We start from the raw sequence: 19,164 nt of genomic DNA on the forward strand, positions 1-19,164 counted from the left end.
GGTTCTTGCTGTTTTGAATCTAATTTGTATATGTTAATATTCTTCTCAAATATTTTTTAAGTTGATGACTGTCCTATCGGTAGGATCATGTTTTCCCTAAGTTCCTGTTACACCTGGTGAAATTGTACGGCAGTGTCCTAAGGAGGGAATGCTAGAGCTCTTCAGAGGCGTGATCAACGTGGCTTTCTGTATTCTGTGCCTGTTTGTTGGATGCTGTGTTTCATCCCAACTTGAATTTTTTTTTTTTTTTGGCTTTATTATGCTTTGTTTTGACCATTCTGTGTCAAGGTGTTTTGTTTATGTAAGTCTTGATTCCTGCTGCTTCTAAACAGCCAGCTGAGCAAAACTAATCCAGGATTCCAAACTTTCTAGGAGCGTTAATACCACCATAATAACCTCTTTGAAGGTTTGTTATCAGTATACACAGGGGAATATCAGGAACTCTTGGTGGGGGAGAGCAGAGTGGGTTTTAAAAGCCTAAACTCTTGGGAGTAGGTACGGGTGCCTCTATTGTTTTTCCTCCCCATCTCTCATCTGCTAGGTATTTTTGCTCTAAATTTTTTATATTTGTTTTATAATAGGCTGTTAATTCCCCGAAACACACGATTCTAGAATAAACATTTAAAAACCTAAGGGGCAGGTGAATTCCTTCCATTAGATCAGAAAGATTCCATAAAGTTTGACGGAAGTCATTTGGAGGGCTCCGTTGGATGGGGCAGTGGGCAGGGGGCGGAGCTGTGGGCCTCGGGAGATCTTCCAGCTCCCGTGGGAAACATGGTGACCATCCATCCTGGGAGCGTGCTCCTGGCAGGCCTGGGAACACCCAGCTCTGCAGGTGTGGCCTCAGGCCATGGTGTTTGGGGTCTACCTGCAGCGTGCCCACGGTTTCGTCATCTCAGCCCAGGGCCAAGCCACCTTTCTGTTCTTGAACTCTGATCATTTTTTATGGATGTTGTTCACGATTGGGAATGGATCTCAGAACATAGGTTGTCCCCATTTGGTTGAATCCCCAAGTAATAATTACATAAGGGAGAACCTCTAACTGAAGACATGTTAAATATAAATAGTTGACTATTTATAATGCTGGGTGTACCCTGATGATCAGAGCTTTGCACTAGCACCGTGTTGAGAAAGGTTTCCCATTTGAACATCGAACCCCCCCAGGGGAGAACTCACAACCGCTTGTGGAGCTGTGTCTGTGTTGGCATGCATGGCTTCACTTGGCAAAGTGATCCAGGTATCTGTGCGTTCTTCTGGGTGTGGGGGCTGTGTCACTGTGACCGGCTGATGGGGCTAAACCACCTGGCACTCTCCTGGCTACAGCTGGGAAAGACAAAGAAAAATTCTTTAATGACAGCGCTGTACATGAAAACTTACTCTGAATAGAAACAGATATTTAAGTGCATTTGCACACAACTGGGTCTGACAGTTTCTCCCCCTGGGCAAGAGTTCCAAAATTCCTGCTTTTCAAATTTGATTTAAGGAAGGGATATGCTCCATTCTACACTCTCTGAAGGGCTCTATTTTGACATCTGAAGGGTGGAAAGTGTGCTTTTTTGCTGTTGAGCATTTGTTAATTATTGTGCTTTTTCATCATTGTCTTTACTGTCTTGTTTCCCCCAATAATCCTTACTGTGTATGAGTATATGGGAAGTTTTTATGTAAATAACATAAATAGAAAAAAAGATGATTTTCCTCCCCATCCTCAGGAAAGCATTTCCGAGTGCGGGAGATGTTCCTTGTCTCCATTCTGTCAGTTTGAGGTGAGAACAACCCTATTAAAAGTCAGTTTATGACTTGCATTGTGAAGAACGGTTTATATTTTCTTTTCTTTTCTGTTCTTTTTACCTTTCTGTTGCCTTTTTTCATGCTGTAATTTTTGTTTTGGTTCAGCCTGCCGTGGAAGGGGTAGAGGTGAGAATCTCAGTGGAGGCCCAGGAGGGGGTGTTGTCGTATTTGGTTTTGCTGTGATTTGTGGTTCTGTGCTGGACGGAGTGCGTTGTGCCTTGGAGTGCAGTGAGCCGTATTGTCTGTCTGTGGCGGAGTTGTATCAGTACCGTTGCTGTGAACTGTCCGGATGCCACGCATGTTACCTATTAGGACGTTTTCAAGCAAGAGTCCAAGTGCTCTGGTTCTGTATGTTAGAATCGCAGTATGTCAACACCGTTGAAGATTCAGCCGGGTTTTGCTCTCATAATGGTGGTACAAACTCCTACATCTAACAGCCTCTTGGGAGGAAACTACACAAAGAACATCACCCCTGCTAGGGACTGAGGGGAGCTGTTTTCTTGCACACACCTGAGTGCCTGGCTGCCTGCCCAGAGTTTAAAACCTCCCTGCCCCTCCGTGTCTCGTCCCCCCGCACCTCTCGCTCATGCACACCACACTGACGTAGTCCCCGACACCGTGACTTTGGACAGTCAGGACCCTGAGCTTTCCCTCTGCTGTAAAATGGGAATGATAGCATCTTTCAGTCCTGGCTTCTGGCGATGCTGTGGAGACCAAAAGAAGTGATTTTGTGCCCGCGCTTGGAAAACGTAAACCACGATACGAAAGTACCATTCTTAGAATGTTACAATTTCAGAGTAGACCTTGCTCTGTGTTCTGGGGAATTCCGCAGCGGAGAACTCTACAGGTGAGGTGGGGTGACACTGAGCCATGTTTTCTCGTTTCTTCCCCATCTCACTGTTGGCCTTGTGGTTTGTCAAGGCATTTGCGGAGGTATCTCAGATGCTCCTGGGATGGGGCCCCTCCTGACGGGTGTTTATCATCCCCATTTTACTGTGCTTAGAGTAACGGACATCCTACTGCACACGGTGCGGGGGGGTGTACATCAGGGAGTCTTCCCTCCCGTGGCCGTACTTCTGGCCACGTGGAATCTCTGAATTGCGGATGAAAACTGTGGGAGCCAACACTGAGCATGGAAAGTGGGACTGAGAGCGATTGACCACTGAGCTGTCAGCACCTGGAAAAGTGCAGAAATCTTGGCAATTCACATTCTTTGTACGATTCCATAGAGCCATCTGTCAGCCTCATCTGTAGGTCTGGTTGACGAATATTTTTAGTACCGTGGTCAGTCGTTTATTTACGTTCATGTTCAACTTTCAGGATAAATACTTAAGGATTTTTTGAAGGCTTTTCTCGTGCTAAGTTTTGAGGACAAGAGAAGTCTGTGCCCTCAGAACTTAGTGTATTGGGAAGACCCCGTGATGTCACAGCAGAGCAGACCCCGTGATGTCACGCTCCCCTGGCCACAGGCTTGCTCGTTCCCTCCTCCATGAGGCTCTAGCGTAGCAACCTGTCAGGTCACGTCCAGCACTTGTCCATGCTCTTGAAAACAGACACGGCACAATCACATCAGGTACACAGCTCCCTCTTCCCTCCGTTGACAGATGAAATCTGAAGGCCAAGGGCAGTTAGTTTCCTTGGGCCACAGCAGTAATCTGACATTGGTAAATTGTGGCTTTTTACATGTTAATTCTTTGCTTCTGGTGGCTAGCCTTGCGAATGTAGCTAGACCATTGTAGGGTCTGTAGTGATGTTGAGATCTCTGGCTGGCAAAATTAATTGGCCTGTTTTGTAATTTCTGGGTTTCTTCACTAGGAAATGAAAATTTGTTCGGCAATTATAAACCTTTTTCATCTGATCCCAGCTGCACCTCAGACTCTCGTCAAGCCTTTGTTAGAGGTTGTGATGAAAACAGAACGGGCTATGTTGATTGAGGTAATGGTCAAATTGGGGTTAATTCTGATTCTTCCACCATCTGTTGGCTTGTGATGTTTTCACTTCGTCATATCTTAGATGGGGTACTCTAACAGCACAAAGATGTTCGGTGCTAGTATTCGCTTGTGACTGTTGCACGCTCCGGTTACGAGGAGGGACAAATGCATTCTCCTGCCATGGTAGGTTGGTGGACCTAAGAAGCTTCAAGCCCTGAGAGGATGCTGTTTCACCCACATGTTTTCTAGGCCGGCAGTCCGTTCAGAGAGCCTCTCATCAAGTTCTTGACTCGGCACCCCTCACAGACGGTGGAGCTGTTCATGATGGAAGCCACACTGAACGATCCCCAGTGGAGCAGAATGTTTATGGTGGGCACACGGGGAGCTGGGGTCCAGTGTCCCTGCAGGTTCCTGTCAGCCGGTGTGCTCTGCAATCCGAAAGTCATACTTCGTTGTTCAGTGCCCTGCTTTTCTTTTTGTGTAACATATGCAAGTGTTAGAAACCTCATTGTCGTGTACGTGGAAAGTGTGGGCCAAGGAACCCCTCTCTGTAGGATTTGGGTGGTGGTAACAAATGAATGAACTGCTAGGATTATGGAGTCCACAGTCACGAAGTATCATTACCGATAAGGAGCTTTTTGTTAAAAGGGTGCTTATAGCAGCTTTTTAGCCTGCCTAGACAGATTTGGAAAGAACCATAGTGCTCATTCATCTAAACCCTTTGTGAGCCCTGACTGGCTTAAAATGGCTTGTTTGTTCTGTTTTCAGAGTTTTTTAAAACACAAAGATGCCAGACCTCTGCGAGATGTGCTGGCCGCTAACCCCAACAGGTTCATCACCCTGCTGCTGCCCGGTGGCCCCCAGACCGCCGTGCGCCCTGGCTCGCCCAGCACCAGCACCCTGCGCCTGGACCTCCAGTTTCAGGCCATCAAGGTAGCGTCTCCTCACCAGACACCTGAAATCTTCCAAGTTCAGGTGAGATGCTTAGAGAACCCCGCCAGTTCCCTAATTGTCGCTTCTTTGACAGATCATAAGTATTATAGTCAAAAACGATGACTCCTGGCTGGCCAATCAGCATTCTCTGGTGAGCCAGTTGAGGCGTGTGTGGGTTAGCGAGACCTTTCAAGAGAGACACCGGAAGGAGAATATGGCTGCCACCAACTGGAAGGAGCCCAAGCTGCTGGCCTACTGTCTGCTGAATTACTGCAAGTGGGTGCATCCGTTTTGCTTTCTGTCCAGTGACTTGTTCCCTCCCCCCAGTAAGCTACACCGGAGCCCCTCTGAGAATCTGTGCTCAGCCGTGGTCCACCGGCCACGTGCACCCACGTTGTCGCGAAAGCAGCCATAACATAGCCTGTTCTCTCATTGACCCTGCAGAAGGAATTATGGAGACATAGAATTGCTCTTCCAGCTGCTCCGGGCCTTTACTGGTCGTTTTCTCTGCAACATGACGTTCTTGAAAGAGTACATGGAGGAAGAGATTCCCAAAAACTACAGCATCGCTCAAAAGCGTGCCCTGTTTTTCCGTTTCGTGGACTTCAGCGACCCCAACTTTGGAGATGAACTGAAAGCCAAGGTGAGTCTCACGGTTAGGCTGTTGTTTTGCCGTGGGCGTCGGGGCTAGTTTTCTAGGGAACCAGGGGCACTGTTTGTGTTCTGCTATGCCTCTGCGGACACTTAACTAGTAGTCTGGACTGTTGGCGAGGAAGATGCCGCCGTCGAAAAACTTACGGCGGGTCCAGAGTGAGCCAGTGTTGCAGAGTAGGTTGTTGGAGTCCTTGTTTTTAGTAAATGCCTCGTTTGACACGGGAAGAGTAGACAGACTCAAGTTGCTTTTCCTCCTGTTTTGACCCACCTTTCTTGCTGACTGCTTGAGTCAAAGTCAGGTGATGGGTCACACCCTTGACTGAGATCTCGCTGCACGGGTGCAGTGTCCAAGCAAACCCTGGGGGCCCTACCCACCTTGGTGAAGAAATAAAGAGCACGGAGCACAGCGTTGTTTTCCTCCTCCTTCATGTTTACGTTTTCTTGTAGGTTCTGCAGCATATCTTGAATCCTGCTTTCTTATACAGCTTTGAGAAGGGAGATGGGGAGCAGCTCCTAGGACCTCCCAACCCAGAAGGCGATAACCCGGAGAGCATCACCAGTGTGTTTATAACCAAGGTGGTGTCACTATCAGTGCTTTGGCATGAAAAGCAACGTAGTAGATGAGAGAGAACGTGTGAGTGTGTGTGCACGCGTGTTTTGTATGATGGGTTCGCTGAAATAAGCTTATTTCCCTAAGGTTCTAATCTTCCACAGTTGCATTGGTTTGTAGAATTGCGTTGGTCATATTAGAATGCAGTGCATTTTTTTGAGGATACTTCAGAATGAACTGACTTTCCACACAAATAGATTCCAGTGAGAAACGGAACATATGTCAGTAAACAGTTAGATGTTGGAGTTGTTTTGTAAAAATCCCTCTTGCTGGTTAGAGTCTTGACACACGGTTTTTGTCTTCACTTTTGCAAAAGAATCTACTAAAAGTCAGTGGAAACAGACCAGATCTAGTTGCCACCATGACCCTTATTGTCAAGTTAACGAGACCAATGTGGCAGCAGCGATGTCTGAGGTTACCTTAGGTGTTAGGTCTCTGTATGTTTACAGTAGCGTTTCCGGTTTGTGCTAGAGAGGTTTTCCTGAGTGACGTGTTTGAGAAATGGCTGCCCGGCGTTCCTCTCGGTGCCTCGGCTGTCCTGTGCTGGCTTGGCCTTTGAACTTTGCCTGCAGGTGCTGTGTTCGCCTGTAGGCTGGTAGAGCATTCTGTATACACATGGTTTGTTGGAGTGCTGTGACCAACGGGCATTCCTCTGCAGGGTGTTGTCTGAACGCCCTTTAGGAGGACCCGGTTTTCTCACTCCTTCCATCACCGTTCCGTCCTGGGGCCCAAGTGGATGGGACTGTTCCCATTGGCAGTTTACTAGTTCCTGAAGACGGGCGTCCTTCCTGCAGTTTTCACCCCACCTCCGCTCTCTCTAGGAATGAGAGCTGAGCCCAAGGAATTGTTTTGGGTCCCCATATTGACACTTGCCTCATTCCAGGCACCTGGGGGAGATGGTGCCTGAGATGCGGCCCCTTCTCTTGTGCTGCCTTCTCTAGACTGTCTTTTGGGTCAGATGCTGCTGACTCAGCACAAGTGAGGAGTTGGGATTTCGAGGTCAGGTGAGGGTTAGTGGCACCGGGCAGGTGGGGGCCCCAGGAGAGGCTGCCGGGAAGCAGCAGGTCCAGGGGAGAGGGGACTCGGGGAGCCAGAGAAACCCCAGTAAAAACACAGTTGTGGTGGAAGACTTCAGCCTTTCAGAACTTTCTGGAAGAAAATGTAGTTAGGCCTGGAATGGAGAGTCAGCGCACTTGATTCAGTAGAGACCTGCGGGGTATTCCTCGGGGTGGACATGTTTTCTCATATTCATAAAACAGAAATGTGTCCGATACTTGATGACAGAAAACTGTAACAATTTCTTTAGAGATTTGTTTTCCAGGTAGCATTTTCTTACGATAATACTGCAAAATAAGGACTAGACAGACACTTAACAGCTGACTAGGCAAAAAATCTCAACTACTTGGAAATTAAGAAACTCTGTCCTTGGGGCACCTGGGTGGCTCAGCCAGTTAAGTGTCTGATTCTTGATTTAGGCTCAGGTTGTGATCTCATGGTTCATGGGATCGAGCTCTGCGTCCCTGCTTGGGATTCTCTCTCTACCCCTGCCCCGCTCTCATGTGCTTGCTCACTCTCAAAATAAAGAAACGTTAAAAAAAAAAAAAAAAGAAACAGGGGCACCTGATTTTCAGTTGGTTAAGTGTTCAACTTTGGCTCAGGTCCTGATCTCGTGGTTTGTGAGTTCGAGCCCCGCATTGGGCTCTGTGCTGACAGCTCAGAGCCTGGACCCTGCTTTGGATTCTGTGTCTCCCTCTCTCTCTGCCCACCCCGGATCATGCTCTGTCTTCTCTCTCAAAAATAAATAATTTTTTTAAAAAATTAAAAAAAAAAAAAAAAGAAAAAAGAAATCTCGTCCTAAAGAAGAGGCCCTCCTTTTCCCCTGAAGGTCCTTCACCCACTGTGTTCAGACTTGTAAGCCCGCCCTTCGTCAGTGAAATTCGTTCCGTGAGTCTCTGATCCGCACACATAACGGGAAAATGGGCATGACCTCGTTGGTTCTCTTGTAAAGCTTGATGTTGTATATGCCGTGCGCGTGTGTGTGTGCGTGTGTGTGTGCGTGTGTGTGTGTGTGTGTTTAGGCACGCTCGTGCATGTGTGTTTGAAGGTGTAAACCTGTCGTGTGGCCCTTGGCTGGTGACACGGCTCAGGACTGGACCCGAGCTCCGTTCTGCTGGTCTCGCCCGCAGGTGCTGGACCCGGAGAAGCAGGCGGACATGCTGGACTCGCTGAGGATCTACCTCCTGCAGTACGCCACGCTGCTGGTGGAGCACGCCCCGCACCACATCCACGACAACAACAAGAACCGCAACAGCAAGCTGCGCCGCCTCATGACCTTCGCGTGGCCCTGCCTGCTGTCCAAGGCCTGCGTGGACCCGGCCTGCAAATACAGCGGACACTTGCTTCTGGCGCACATCATTGCCAAGTTTGCCATACACAAGAAGATCGTCCTTCAGGTACCGCGGGGCGCCCTCCCATCCCCCCCCACCCCCCCTCCGCAGTTGTAGCCTCCTTTGCTGTTGTCCTTCCCGGCACCGTTGAAAAATAGCTGGTTTCTGCCGCGTTACAAACACCGTGAACCCTCCCGTGACCGCTCACCGTGTCCCCCGCTCCGCAGTTACTGCTGTGCTCCGTCGGCCCTCTGCGGCCTTGCTGCTGAAACAGCAAAGCATCTCTTTTGCCCATCTTCTGCTCCTCTGCACGTTGTAGCCTGGCTTCTGACCTGCTGGTCCATTGAAACCATTCTGCAAGGGCCCAGCCCGTTCCTTAGTTAAAGACACTAGACACTCTAGAACCCTCATCCCATGCTGATCCTCTGCCAACGATGAGCACCCTTCTCCGAGTCCCCGGAGGGGTTAGGCCTTGACGCCAGGCCGCCCTGGGTTTGAGTTTCTGCTTCGCAGTTGCAAGTTTGTGACCCTGCGTTTAGTGTTGTCTCTTTAAGAATTAAATGCGGTAGTACGCTTTAGTGCTCAGTTTGTCCCATTCACGTTGCCTAAGCGATCGTCCTTGTCCTCTTCTGTGCGGTCACTCCTGATTGTTTTCCTCTGACCACTTCGTCTAGTGACCTCTGAGGTGTTACACCCCAGACCACAAAGCCAGCGGCCCCTCCGTCATCACCTCCCACAGGCACGTCTCTGGGGCGCTGCTCTCCCAGCCAGAGACGCAGGGACCATCCGCGATGCCCTCTAGTTCCCGGTCGGGGCATGGGCGAGTCCTGTTGATCTCCGGCACCTGCCCTGCCCCCTCCATCTTCCGTACCCATCAGGTGGTCTTCGTGTCGTGACCTTACTTAACGTGAGGACGTCACCTCTCACTTGCACTTTCCCAAGACTGCCTCTGAGGGCAGTCCCTTTTACTCGTGTCACGTTGTGGTGAAAGAAATGATCCCTGTACGTCAGCTAACTTCCCACGAGTTACGCGAGGCAGAGTCCCTGTAAGGAGCCAGATCTTCCTCTGTGTGCTCCACCCTGGCCCAGCACGGGCACGAAGTGGGAGCTCGGTAGGAGGAGGAATAACGTATTCATCTCAAAACTTAAGGAAGGAGAAAGCAGCTTTGTTGTTTCCTGAGAAGACAGCCCTAAGCAGTTTTGTAAAAACCGTTTTTGCGAAAACACCCGGTCTCGGTTCAAAGTGATTGCTCTCGTCTCCTTTCTCCAAGCCTTCGTTCTCACCGTGTGTAAGAACCTCTTCCCTGCTTTAGGTCTTTCACAGTCTCCTCAAGGCTCATGCGATGGAGGCTCGAGCCATCGTGAGACAGGCGATGGCCATCTTGACTCCGGCGGTGCCGGCCAGGATGGAGGACGGGCACCAGATGCTGACGCACTGGACGAGGAAGATCATTGTGGAGGAGGGCCACACGGTCCCGCAGCTCGTTCACATCCTGCATTTGATCGTGCAGCACTTTAAGGTGTGTAGATAGCACCACAGGGGGTGGGGAGCACACGCTGAGAGCACCGGAGGACCATAGGGGGTGCGTCCCGTGCGGTCAGGCATTTGCTTTCACCTCTTGCTTATCTCTAATTGTTTGCGGTAATAACATGGTTAGTCATCTCTTACTAAAGGTATTTCTGGTCCATTGGGGGTGGGGGTGTATACGTGTGTGTGTGCCCACTTGCGCACGTGTGTTGGAGTCGCGAGGCGGTGGTCCCGGTGTGACCCAGGCCCCGTACCCGCAGGTCTACTACCCTGTGCGGCATCACTTGGTGCAGCACATGGTCAGCGCCATGCAGAGGTTGGGCTTCACGCCCAGCGTCACCATCGAGCAGAGGCGGCTGGCCGTGGACCTGTCTGAAGTCGTCATCAAGTGGGAGTTGCAGAGGATCAAGGACCAGCAGGTACGGCTGCCAGACTTGTCCTGTCGTCCCAGACTGAATTCCTTCCGCTTCTCCCTAGAAATCAGTTTGTAAAGTCACACCTGTGTGTTTTTTAAGCCGGATTCAGACATGGACTCAAATTCAAGTGGCGAAGGAGTCAACTCTGTTTCATCTTCCATTAAAAGAGGCCTGTCGGTGGATTCCGCCCAGGAAGTGAAACGCTTTAGGACGGCCACTGGAGCCATCAGCGCGGTAAGATCGAGTGCTTTCTGTTACGGGTTCTGCGCTTCTTTCATTCGTTCCACAAATTCCGAATGTGGGCTAAGTGCCCAGCACCGTGCCTGAGACACAGCCGGGAAAGGCTGCACTCACAGGTAGAACCCCAGTGACCTAGGACTTGCCGTGTTTCTCATGTCACCAGACACGGTTGTTTTTGTTTTTTTGTCTTTTACGTATGTATTTAATACCTTAGAGTTCCAATGAGAATGGCTAATTCCTTGCAGGGAGGCATCGAGAGAAACGCTTTGGGGTAAGAAAATTGATCGAGAATGTGCACCCATTTGTGTTCATTTTTTTCAAAGTGAACAAATGTGTTCTGTTTTGTTTGGAGAACACAAGAGAGCCAGGGAGGGGGTTGCTCGCTCTCCTCAGCCCTTATTGAGGTGATGGCTCTGTCACTCTGTGCCTGAGGTTGAACCGTCCCTCCCCTCTACTGGTCTCTACTTGTGCTCAGGTCAGACACCTCGGGCCACGGATTTTGTCCATTTACGTGTCAGGTCCTGCTGACCCGGCCGCGGACCCTTCTTGGCGTGCGCCCAGCCACCTCCCCTGCTGACTGCAGTGCCTCCCAGCTCCTCTCTCCTCTCCTGCTGCCTCTTGTCAGAATCTAAGGGAAGCTGAGTAAAGGGAGCCTGGGGCCTCTGTACTGTTACATCGTTTAAAAATGAAACTTGAAGATGGGGCACCTGGGTGGCTCAGTTGGTTAAGCATCCGACTTCGGCTCAGGTCAGGATCTCATGGCTCGTTTGTGAGTTCTAAGCCCCGCATTGGACTCTTGGCTGTCAGCACAGAGCCCTCTTCGGATTCTCGGTCGCCCTTTCTGCCCCTCCCCCACTCGTACTCTCTCTCAAAAATAAACATTTAAAAAAAGAAAAAGCTTGAAGAAGCAGTAGGTTAGGTTGTCTCTCCCTGGCCAAGCCCTCTCTGGGGCTGCGGCCTTCAAGGCCTGTGTGACTCAGCCCTGCTGATGGCCTTCGTGCCTCCCCTCCCCTGCCCTTCCCCCCCCCCCCCCCCCCCCCCCGCCATTCTTGCTCACGATGCTCCAGCCACACAGGCCTTTCCTCCACTTCGGGAGTGCCCCAGGGTCTTTGTTCACTTGGGACTCATCCACTGGCTCCTTTTCCTGTGCCTGGAGCAGCTTTGTCTGCGCTCTTCTCCTGGCTGCTGCTCCGTATGAAGAGCCGCCTTGGTGTCCTCGCGACTTTGTCGGTTGTGTCTGCAGAGACGTGCCTGCCGCCGGTCTCCCCACTGCCCAGAGCCACCGCCCCCAGGAGGACTGTGTACCTCGAGCTGGCTGTACAAGGCCGCGCCCTGTCAGCTGGACGCATTGTTGAGAATGCTCTGCTTGCCTTTTCTAGGTGTTCGGAAGGAGCCAGTCGCTGCCTGGAGCCGACTCCCTTCTTGCCAAACCCATTGATAAGCAGCACACGGACACAGTGGTGAACTTCCTCATCCGCGTGGCTTGTCAGGTGCGGCTTTTGAAAGGCTTCTGTTACAGATTCTTCAGAGCAGAGACTGCTTAATAGATTCTAGATTGTTATCTCTGATAGTGTAGTCAGGAACAGTGTAGACAAACCAAGGTCTGAGGCCAGCTCTCTTGTACCACATTCCACTGATTTCATAACAGGCCAACGTTTCTGAAACCTGCTTGTTTTATAAGTGATGGGATTTTTAAAAACATTTTTTTTCTTTCTGCGATGGTAAAATATTGGTGTATCTCATGATTAAGGTCATCTTGGTGTTGACACAACATGGCAGTCGGCCAGTGACCTTGGGCAGATTACTTAACTTCCAAGTACATCTTGTAAAAAGGTGCTGGGATGATCCGGCCTCCATAAATTGTGCACAACGTTTAGTAATTTAAGTACTTTTAAAACTTGTGTTTCTTTATCATTTACGTCAATATGTATTTTCATGTATTTCTTGGGAATCTATTTCTGAAACAATTTGAAAAAAAGCATTGTAAATGAAATTTTCTTAGGTAGTTTTTTTAGAATTTGGGAGTCTTAAGTTTGTATGATTCCTAAACAGAATAGTAGATCTTGCAAAACCATTGAGGGCTTCAAAGTACTGAAAAGAATCTGCTGAGTAATTCAGCCAGTACCTTCTCGGTGCTGCAGTGTGCCAGGCCCAGCCTGTGAGGTCCGTGGGAGGAGCTACCTGACGCTAATCCGTCACTCCCACAAATGAGTGCAAATCCCCACCGACCCCACAGCAAGAGGGGGGGGGGGGGGCCTGTCGGCAAGAGTCCCTGAAGTGGGGAAGGTTGAATTGAGTCAGGTGGGAAAGGAGGTGGCAGTGAAGTGGAAGCCGGGTGCCAGGGCGAGAGGCAGTGTCACAGTGAGACGTGGCCTTGAATTTAAGTGGATTTCCAGGTTAACGACAATACCAACACTGCGGGGTCTCCTGGGGAGGTGCTGTCTCGCCGGTGTGTGACTCTCCTGAAGACTGCCTTGCGCCCAGACATGTGGTCCAAGTCTGAGCTCAAACTGCAGTGGTTTGACAAGCTCCTGATGAGTGTGGTAAGTGGATGTGTCTGTCACTGCCACCCGATCTTGGGGCTGGGCCACCAAACCCCAAACCCTCCATTCTCTTGGCCAATCGTGGCTGCTAAGGAGGGGGGGGGAGTTTTACTCCCTGAAAAAGATCTTAAAACTTGAGCTCATGTCCCCAGCCCCAGGCAGCAAAGAGCTTTGAAAACATGATAGTTCTCTTGCATCTTGAAGCATCTGTTCTTAAAGTGACCTCTCGACTGGCTTGGCATAAACAATTTTAGTTGATGTATGAAACAATCTCTAAAATAAACTTAAAACTTTAAAACAGACATATAATTTGTTATCGAGCACCATAAAATAAGGTAATAAAATTAGCCCTGGGATGCCTGGGTGGCTCAGTCAATTAAATGTCTGACTTTGGGGGCGCCTGGGTGGCTCAGTCGGTTGAGCATCCGACTTTGGCTCAGGTCATGATCTCATGGTTCATGAGTTCGAGCCCCATGTCGGGCTCTGTGCTGACAGCTCAGAACCTGGAGCCTGCTTTGGATTCTGTGTCTCCCTCTCTCTCTGCTCCTCTCCTGCTCACACGCTGTCTCTCTCTCAAAACTAATAAAGATTTAAAAAAAAATTAAAAAAAAAAAGTCTGACTTTGGTTCAGATCATGATCTTACGGTTCATGGGTTTGAGCCCTGCGTCAGTCTCTGTGCTGACAGCACAGAGCCTGCTTGGGATTCTCTCTTTGTCCCTTCCCCACTTGGGCACGCGCTCACTTGCTCTCTCTCTCTCTCAAAATAAATAAACTAAAGGGGGGGTAAGGGTTAAAAAAATTAGCCTCTAATGCTGCTGATTATTTGGTGGGTCTTTGGTCTGTTTCTGTAAAAAACCATGATCCTGTAATTTCTGAGCAGCTGCAGACTGATTTTAAGCATTTGTTATTTTGCATGGCAAAGACTAATATGGTTGTCCGAGTTTTTTTAAAAGGTTGCACAGATTACCTGCACCATGAAAACAGTGGGATCATAGGCTGCCTGTCTGCAGTATATGCTTTGATTCTAGCTTGACCTATAACTTCAGGATTTTCTGTATATTTCTTTTCTCTTTTTCTTTCTTTCTTTTTTTTTTTTTTTTTTAAGTTTATGTATTTATTTTGAGAGACACAGGCAGAGAGAGAGAATCCCAAGCAGGCTCTATTCTGTCAATACAGAGTCTGATGTGGGGCTCGATCCCAGGAGCCGAGAGATCATGACCTGAGCCCAAATCAGGAGTCAGACACCCAACCGACTGAGCCACCCAGGTGCCCCATCCTCTTTTTCTTTTTGAAAGGTCAAACTACTTCCCTATCCAATGCAGTCGCATTGAGTTAAGCTCAGCCATTAGTGAACGACCTCTGCCACGTCACAGGCTAACATTTCCATCATACAACGTGCCCAGCTCATGGTGACTTTCCACTCTTTTCCCATAGTAAGTGTGAGAAGATTTTATCTCACAACCCAGTGTGTACACACAGTACATAGACAAGGCATCTGTGTGTGTAAACCACAGAGACAAAAGTTTCAAGAAGCAATACTCTGTTTTCTAATACTGTTTTTTTTTTTATGACATCATCTTTTAGATTGATTTCAAGATCCACAGTTTCAAAGATACTTCCTTTTGGAAGGATATTTGAATTTTATTTTTTAGACCCGATTTTAATGACTTTCAGATTTTTAATATTGAGTATTAATGTCTTTCATAAGCATTTAAAAGGGGGTTTGACTAAATATTTAAAGCAAATTTGTTAAAAGAAATGTGAAGTCCTCCTGTATTAATAAAATGTGGTCCTTGTGTAGTGGATGGCACCGGAGTGTTGATGTCATCTGTGTGTGGCCTGTGTTCTCCACCGCAGGAGCAGCCTAATCAAGTCAACTATGGAAATATTTGCACGGGATTGGAAGTTCTGGGTTTCTTGCTCACTGTCTTGCAGTCTCCAGCCATCCTCAGCAGCTTCAAACCTCTGCAGCGTGGGATCGCTGCGTGCATGACATGCGCGAACACCAAGGTTCTCCGAGCGGTCCATAGCCTTCTCTCCCGCCTAATGAGCATTTTCCCAACAGAGCCAAGTAGGTGACCTTTGCTCTGGTGCCTCAGTGGATGGGAGGGCACGGAGCTTGTCACTCGAGAGTGCTCCTCCTCCGGTTACTATAGTGAGCGTTTGCTTCGGGCTTTCCATCTTTCTTTGAAAAAAAATTTTTCTTCACCTAAGAACTTAACGGTGGCAGTCGTTGCATTATGTTTTTGTTTTGCTTTGGAAATGCTGTTACTCATCAGCCGAACGTGACTTTCCTTAGGCAGTAAAGGAAGTTGGGTTACAGCGTTTTGTCCACTGTCAAACGGTCGAGGTCAAACTTTGGCATACCGTAATTGAGTGGATCTTGGGTGCGCTCCGGGAAAGCTTGGGGGATAAAACGTTGTCACTTAGCTCTGTAAAGTCGGAATCCTCTCCGAGATGAGCGCCACAAGTCCTGCAGTGTGAGAGAAGCGCCCATGCCAGTTGTCCCACATCCCAAGATAACTAAGGCTCCAGACCTAGTGTGAGGAAGGTCAATGTCCCGGTGCCCTGATGGGCCTGAGAACCTAAACCGTAGGGCCCAGGTTCTCGCTTCTGTTTCAGGCACTTCCAGCGTGGCCTCCAAGTACGAAGAGCTGGAGTGCCTCTATGCGGCCGTCGGAAAGGTAATCTATGAAGGACTCACCAACTATGAGAAGGCCACCAATGCGAATCCCTCCCAGCTCTTCGGTGAGTTTGGGTCCGATTTAGATTTTCTGTAGCAGCGGTTCCTTTTGGCCTCGGTCTCTGTGCTCTCTGGACGAGCTTTCCTTCTCGGAAAGGCTCGGGATGTCAGCTGGAGCTTTGAGCTGACATGCGCTGAAGGTGTCGTGTGTGGCCTGGTACACGTGAGGCCCCAGTGCCCTGTGGTCTTTGAGGGAAACGGCCTCCACCCAACCAACGTCTGTGTTCCCTCGGTTCCTCCCGCCCCAGCCTCAGGTGCGGGATTGGGTTGTGGGGGAGCTGCCCCGTGTGGTGCGGGTCCTGCTGCCCCGGCTTCACGTCACACACGGAGCCGCTGCTAAAGCAGTGTGCACAGACGTGTAATTGCTGCCTTTCACGATACGGTCACCCGTGTTGAAGCCACTCCCAAGACGAGAACTAGTCCCTGTCTACGTGGTGAGGCTCTGGCTGCCCCAGGTGAGACAGGAGTTGGTTTTTCAGGTAATCGGGGCAGCCGGACGACTCGGGCCTCCAGATACTCAGAAGTCAAATGCGTAGCTGCTTTACTCTGCTTTTTGTGAAAGTCACGGACTTAGGGTTAGCAGTTTAAAAATGCTCTTTAACTTAGTCATTGTATGAAATTTCGAAAATACAAAAGAAGGAAAACTAAAAGTTTCTTTGCTTAGTAAATATTCACTCTTAACGTCTTGATGTGTCTTTTTTTCTGTGTACTTGTATCTAAACACATAGGTAGCTTTATCATGCACACACTTGCATCTGAATCTGCAAACTGAATACGTTACATCTTAATGAGTTTCTTGCTCTCCAGACCCTTGCTACTTGCTATCTGAAATTCGGGAACCAGATAAATTTATCTAAAATTGTATCCCTTAGTATTCAAGCTTGCCGGCTCTATTCTGGAACCGGGTGGATTTAGATGGTTGAGGAATCCTTTTGTGACTTTTGTTAAGGCGGGTCGTGTAGTAGGTCCTGCTTCGCAGCCTGGCTTCCAGAGTTTGAATGTCTTCTTAATTCTCTGGAGGATTCTGAAGAGCTGACCACCGTTGGCCCTGCCTCCCTCCTTTGTGGGGGTGACAGCAGGCCGGGGGCAGCAGTGGGGCTACAGCCTGGAGTCTTGTCACACCAGTCTCCCTGCCCTAGACCCAGGGCTCAGTTACTGACTCATCACCAAGTGTCACCTCTCTCCTGAGACTCAGCCTTTTAACAAAGCAAGCCTAAAATTGTCCAAATCTGTGATGATTGCACCCATCAATGGCAAATGAATACCCTTATATTGGTCTATAATGGGAACCATGAATACAAATTTAAAATTTCATGTGTAGGTCAGGGTCAGGATGTTCCTAAAAAATGTCAGGAAAGATTACGTTTTTTGCACATACTCAGTGTTCATGCTCTGATATTAATTTGTTGACTTTTACTGGATTTTTACTGATCTTACTCGGTTTTTCAGAATGGGGTACAAATTGAATTCTAAAATATTTATCATGTCCAAATAGTCTAGATTTGTTTTTAAGGATCTTCTTTTTTCTTCTTGTTCTTTTTTCTTTTTTTTTTTTCAATTTTTTTTAATGTCAATTTTTTTTATTTTTGAGAGTGGGAGAGTGCAAGCAGTGGAGGGGCAGAGAAGGAGGGAGACACAGGATCTGAAGCAGGCTCCAGGCTCAGAGCTGTCAGCACAGAGCCCAATGCGGGGCTCAAACTCACAAACCGCAAGATCATGACCTGAGCCGAAGTCAGATGCTTAACCCAGGGGTGCCACCCAGGCACCCCTCTTTTTTTTTTGCCCAAACTTACCATGGGACAATAAATTTCACTTAGGGTGGTTTGCTATAACAAGGATAAAATCCAGAACTGAAGGTACGAACGTTGTATCTACCAAAGCATAAAAATCGGCTCCCGTGCTTGGTGTGGATCGTGAATTCAGAATTGGGAGTGAAAATGCAGTGCTCCAGAGTGTAATGTGTGTGGACAAAAGCTTCTAATGTTGACACTTGGGGCTCATCCGTACTTGGTCAGAAACAACACATTTTTATTTAGTACACTTTAAAATGTTTTAAGTAGCCCATTTCTGTTGATTACTGAGTTTTATAAAAACTTTTCTTAAGACCGAACACACTGATTTCTACCTCTTAGGGACCCTTATGATCCTCAAGTCCGCCTGCAGCAACAACCCGAGCTACATCGACCGGCTCATCTCTGTCTTCATGCGCTCCCTGCAGAAGATGGTCCGAGAGCACCTGAACCCACAGGCAGCGTCGGGCAGCACAGAAGCTACCTCAGGTGACAACCAGGGCCCCCACGTCTTTTTCTCAGGCTTCATGGAACACCTAAAGGGTGCTGCTGTGTGATTGAATTCTGAAACCAACGTGAATTCCTGTTTTTTTTTGTGCAGTCCGCTCTCCGTTTGCTTTCAAAAAAGAAGTTGTGAGCATTTCATATAAAACCAAAGTGAGACTCGTTTTTAAAATGAATTACATTCCAGGGGCACCTGGGTGGCTCAGTCAGTTAAGCCTCTGACTTTGGCTCAGGTCATGATCTCACAGTCTGCGAGTTCGAGCCCCGCGTTGGGCTCTGTGCTGATGGCTCAGAGCCTGGAGCCTGCTTCGGATTCTGTGTCTCCCTCTTTCTCTCTGCCCCTCCCCTGCTCGTGTGCTCGCTTGCTCTCTCAAAAATAACATTAAAATTTTTTTTTCATGAATTACATTCCAAATTTGTGAATGTAGGGATGAGGAAATTTTTAAGCGGGCTGGATATTTATGTGGGGCATTCACTGCTAAGTGAGAGCTATCCAGTGGTTTTGCCGTAAAACCAAATGCATAATCAGAGCTTTATGCCTTATGAAAAATGAAGTTGCAGGTTCTGGGCCCGAGCAGTGGGCCCCAGGATCCTGAGGGATAAAGTTGTTGGTTGTGGGGGCGGGGCCACGTGTGCCCAGAGTTGGCACCACTGCTAGAGGCCCATCGGAGCAGAAGTGCTGTGAACATGGCTTAGGACTGCCTGTGTCTGGGTGTCCGGCACTGGTCCATCCGCTCCATCGTCCCCTTGCCCGTGCAGAGGCGCTTATGAGGCCCCTCTTGCAGGAGAGTATTTGGGGGGCAGGGTGGGACAGAATCTGACATGCCACACCATGCATCATGTGGATTGTTGGGGTGCTCCCCTTTTCTCTGCACAAGCAGGAACAGGCGAGCTGGTGATGCTGAGTCTGGAGCTGGTGAAAACGCGCCTGGCCGTCATGAGCATGGAGATGAGGAAGAACTTCATTCAGGCCATCCTGACCTCCCTCATTGAAAAGTCGCCGGATGCCAAAATCCTCCGGGCTGTAGTGAAAATCGTGGAAGAGTGGGTGAAAAACAATTCCCCGATGGCAGCCAGTCAGGTGGGCAGCGAGAGG

The 19,164-nt window shown here is 48.9% G+C and overlaps 1 protein-coding gene across 1 annotated transcript in view; it reads left to right on the forward strand.

Moving 5' to 3' along the window:
* The window catches only part of LOC122209323 (transformation/transcription domain associated protein), a 113,727-nt gene that overhangs the window by 50,887 nt on the left and 43,676 nt on the right, over positions 1 to 19,164 (forward strand). The window contains 16 exon segments of the mRNA XM_042921061.1: positions 3,604 to 3,723; positions 3,969 to 4,088; positions 4,488 to 4,652; positions 4,747 to 4,928; positions 5,097 to 5,295; positions 5,754 to 5,882; positions 8,103 to 8,369; positions 9,617 to 9,823; positions 10,092 to 10,250; positions 10,347 to 10,481; positions 11,867 to 11,977; positions 12,884 to 13,030; positions 14,889 to 15,102; positions 15,654 to 15,779; positions 17,907 to 18,053; positions 18,950 to 19,149. Coding sequence (XP_042776995.1) covers positions 3,604 to 3,723; positions 3,969 to 4,088; positions 4,488 to 4,652; positions 4,747 to 4,928; positions 5,097 to 5,295; positions 5,754 to 5,882; positions 8,103 to 8,369; positions 9,617 to 9,823; positions 10,092 to 10,250; positions 10,347 to 10,481; positions 11,867 to 11,977; positions 12,884 to 13,030; positions 14,889 to 15,102; positions 15,654 to 15,779; positions 17,907 to 18,053; positions 18,950 to 19,149 — 2,628 coding nt within the window.

This window comes from Panthera leo, chromosome E3, assembly GCF_018350215.1.
Source record: "Panthera leo isolate Ple1 chromosome E3, P.leo_Ple1_pat1.1, whole genome shotgun sequence".
Classification (NCBI taxonomy): domain Eukaryota; kingdom Metazoa; phylum Chordata; class Mammalia; order Carnivora; family Felidae; genus Panthera; species Panthera leo.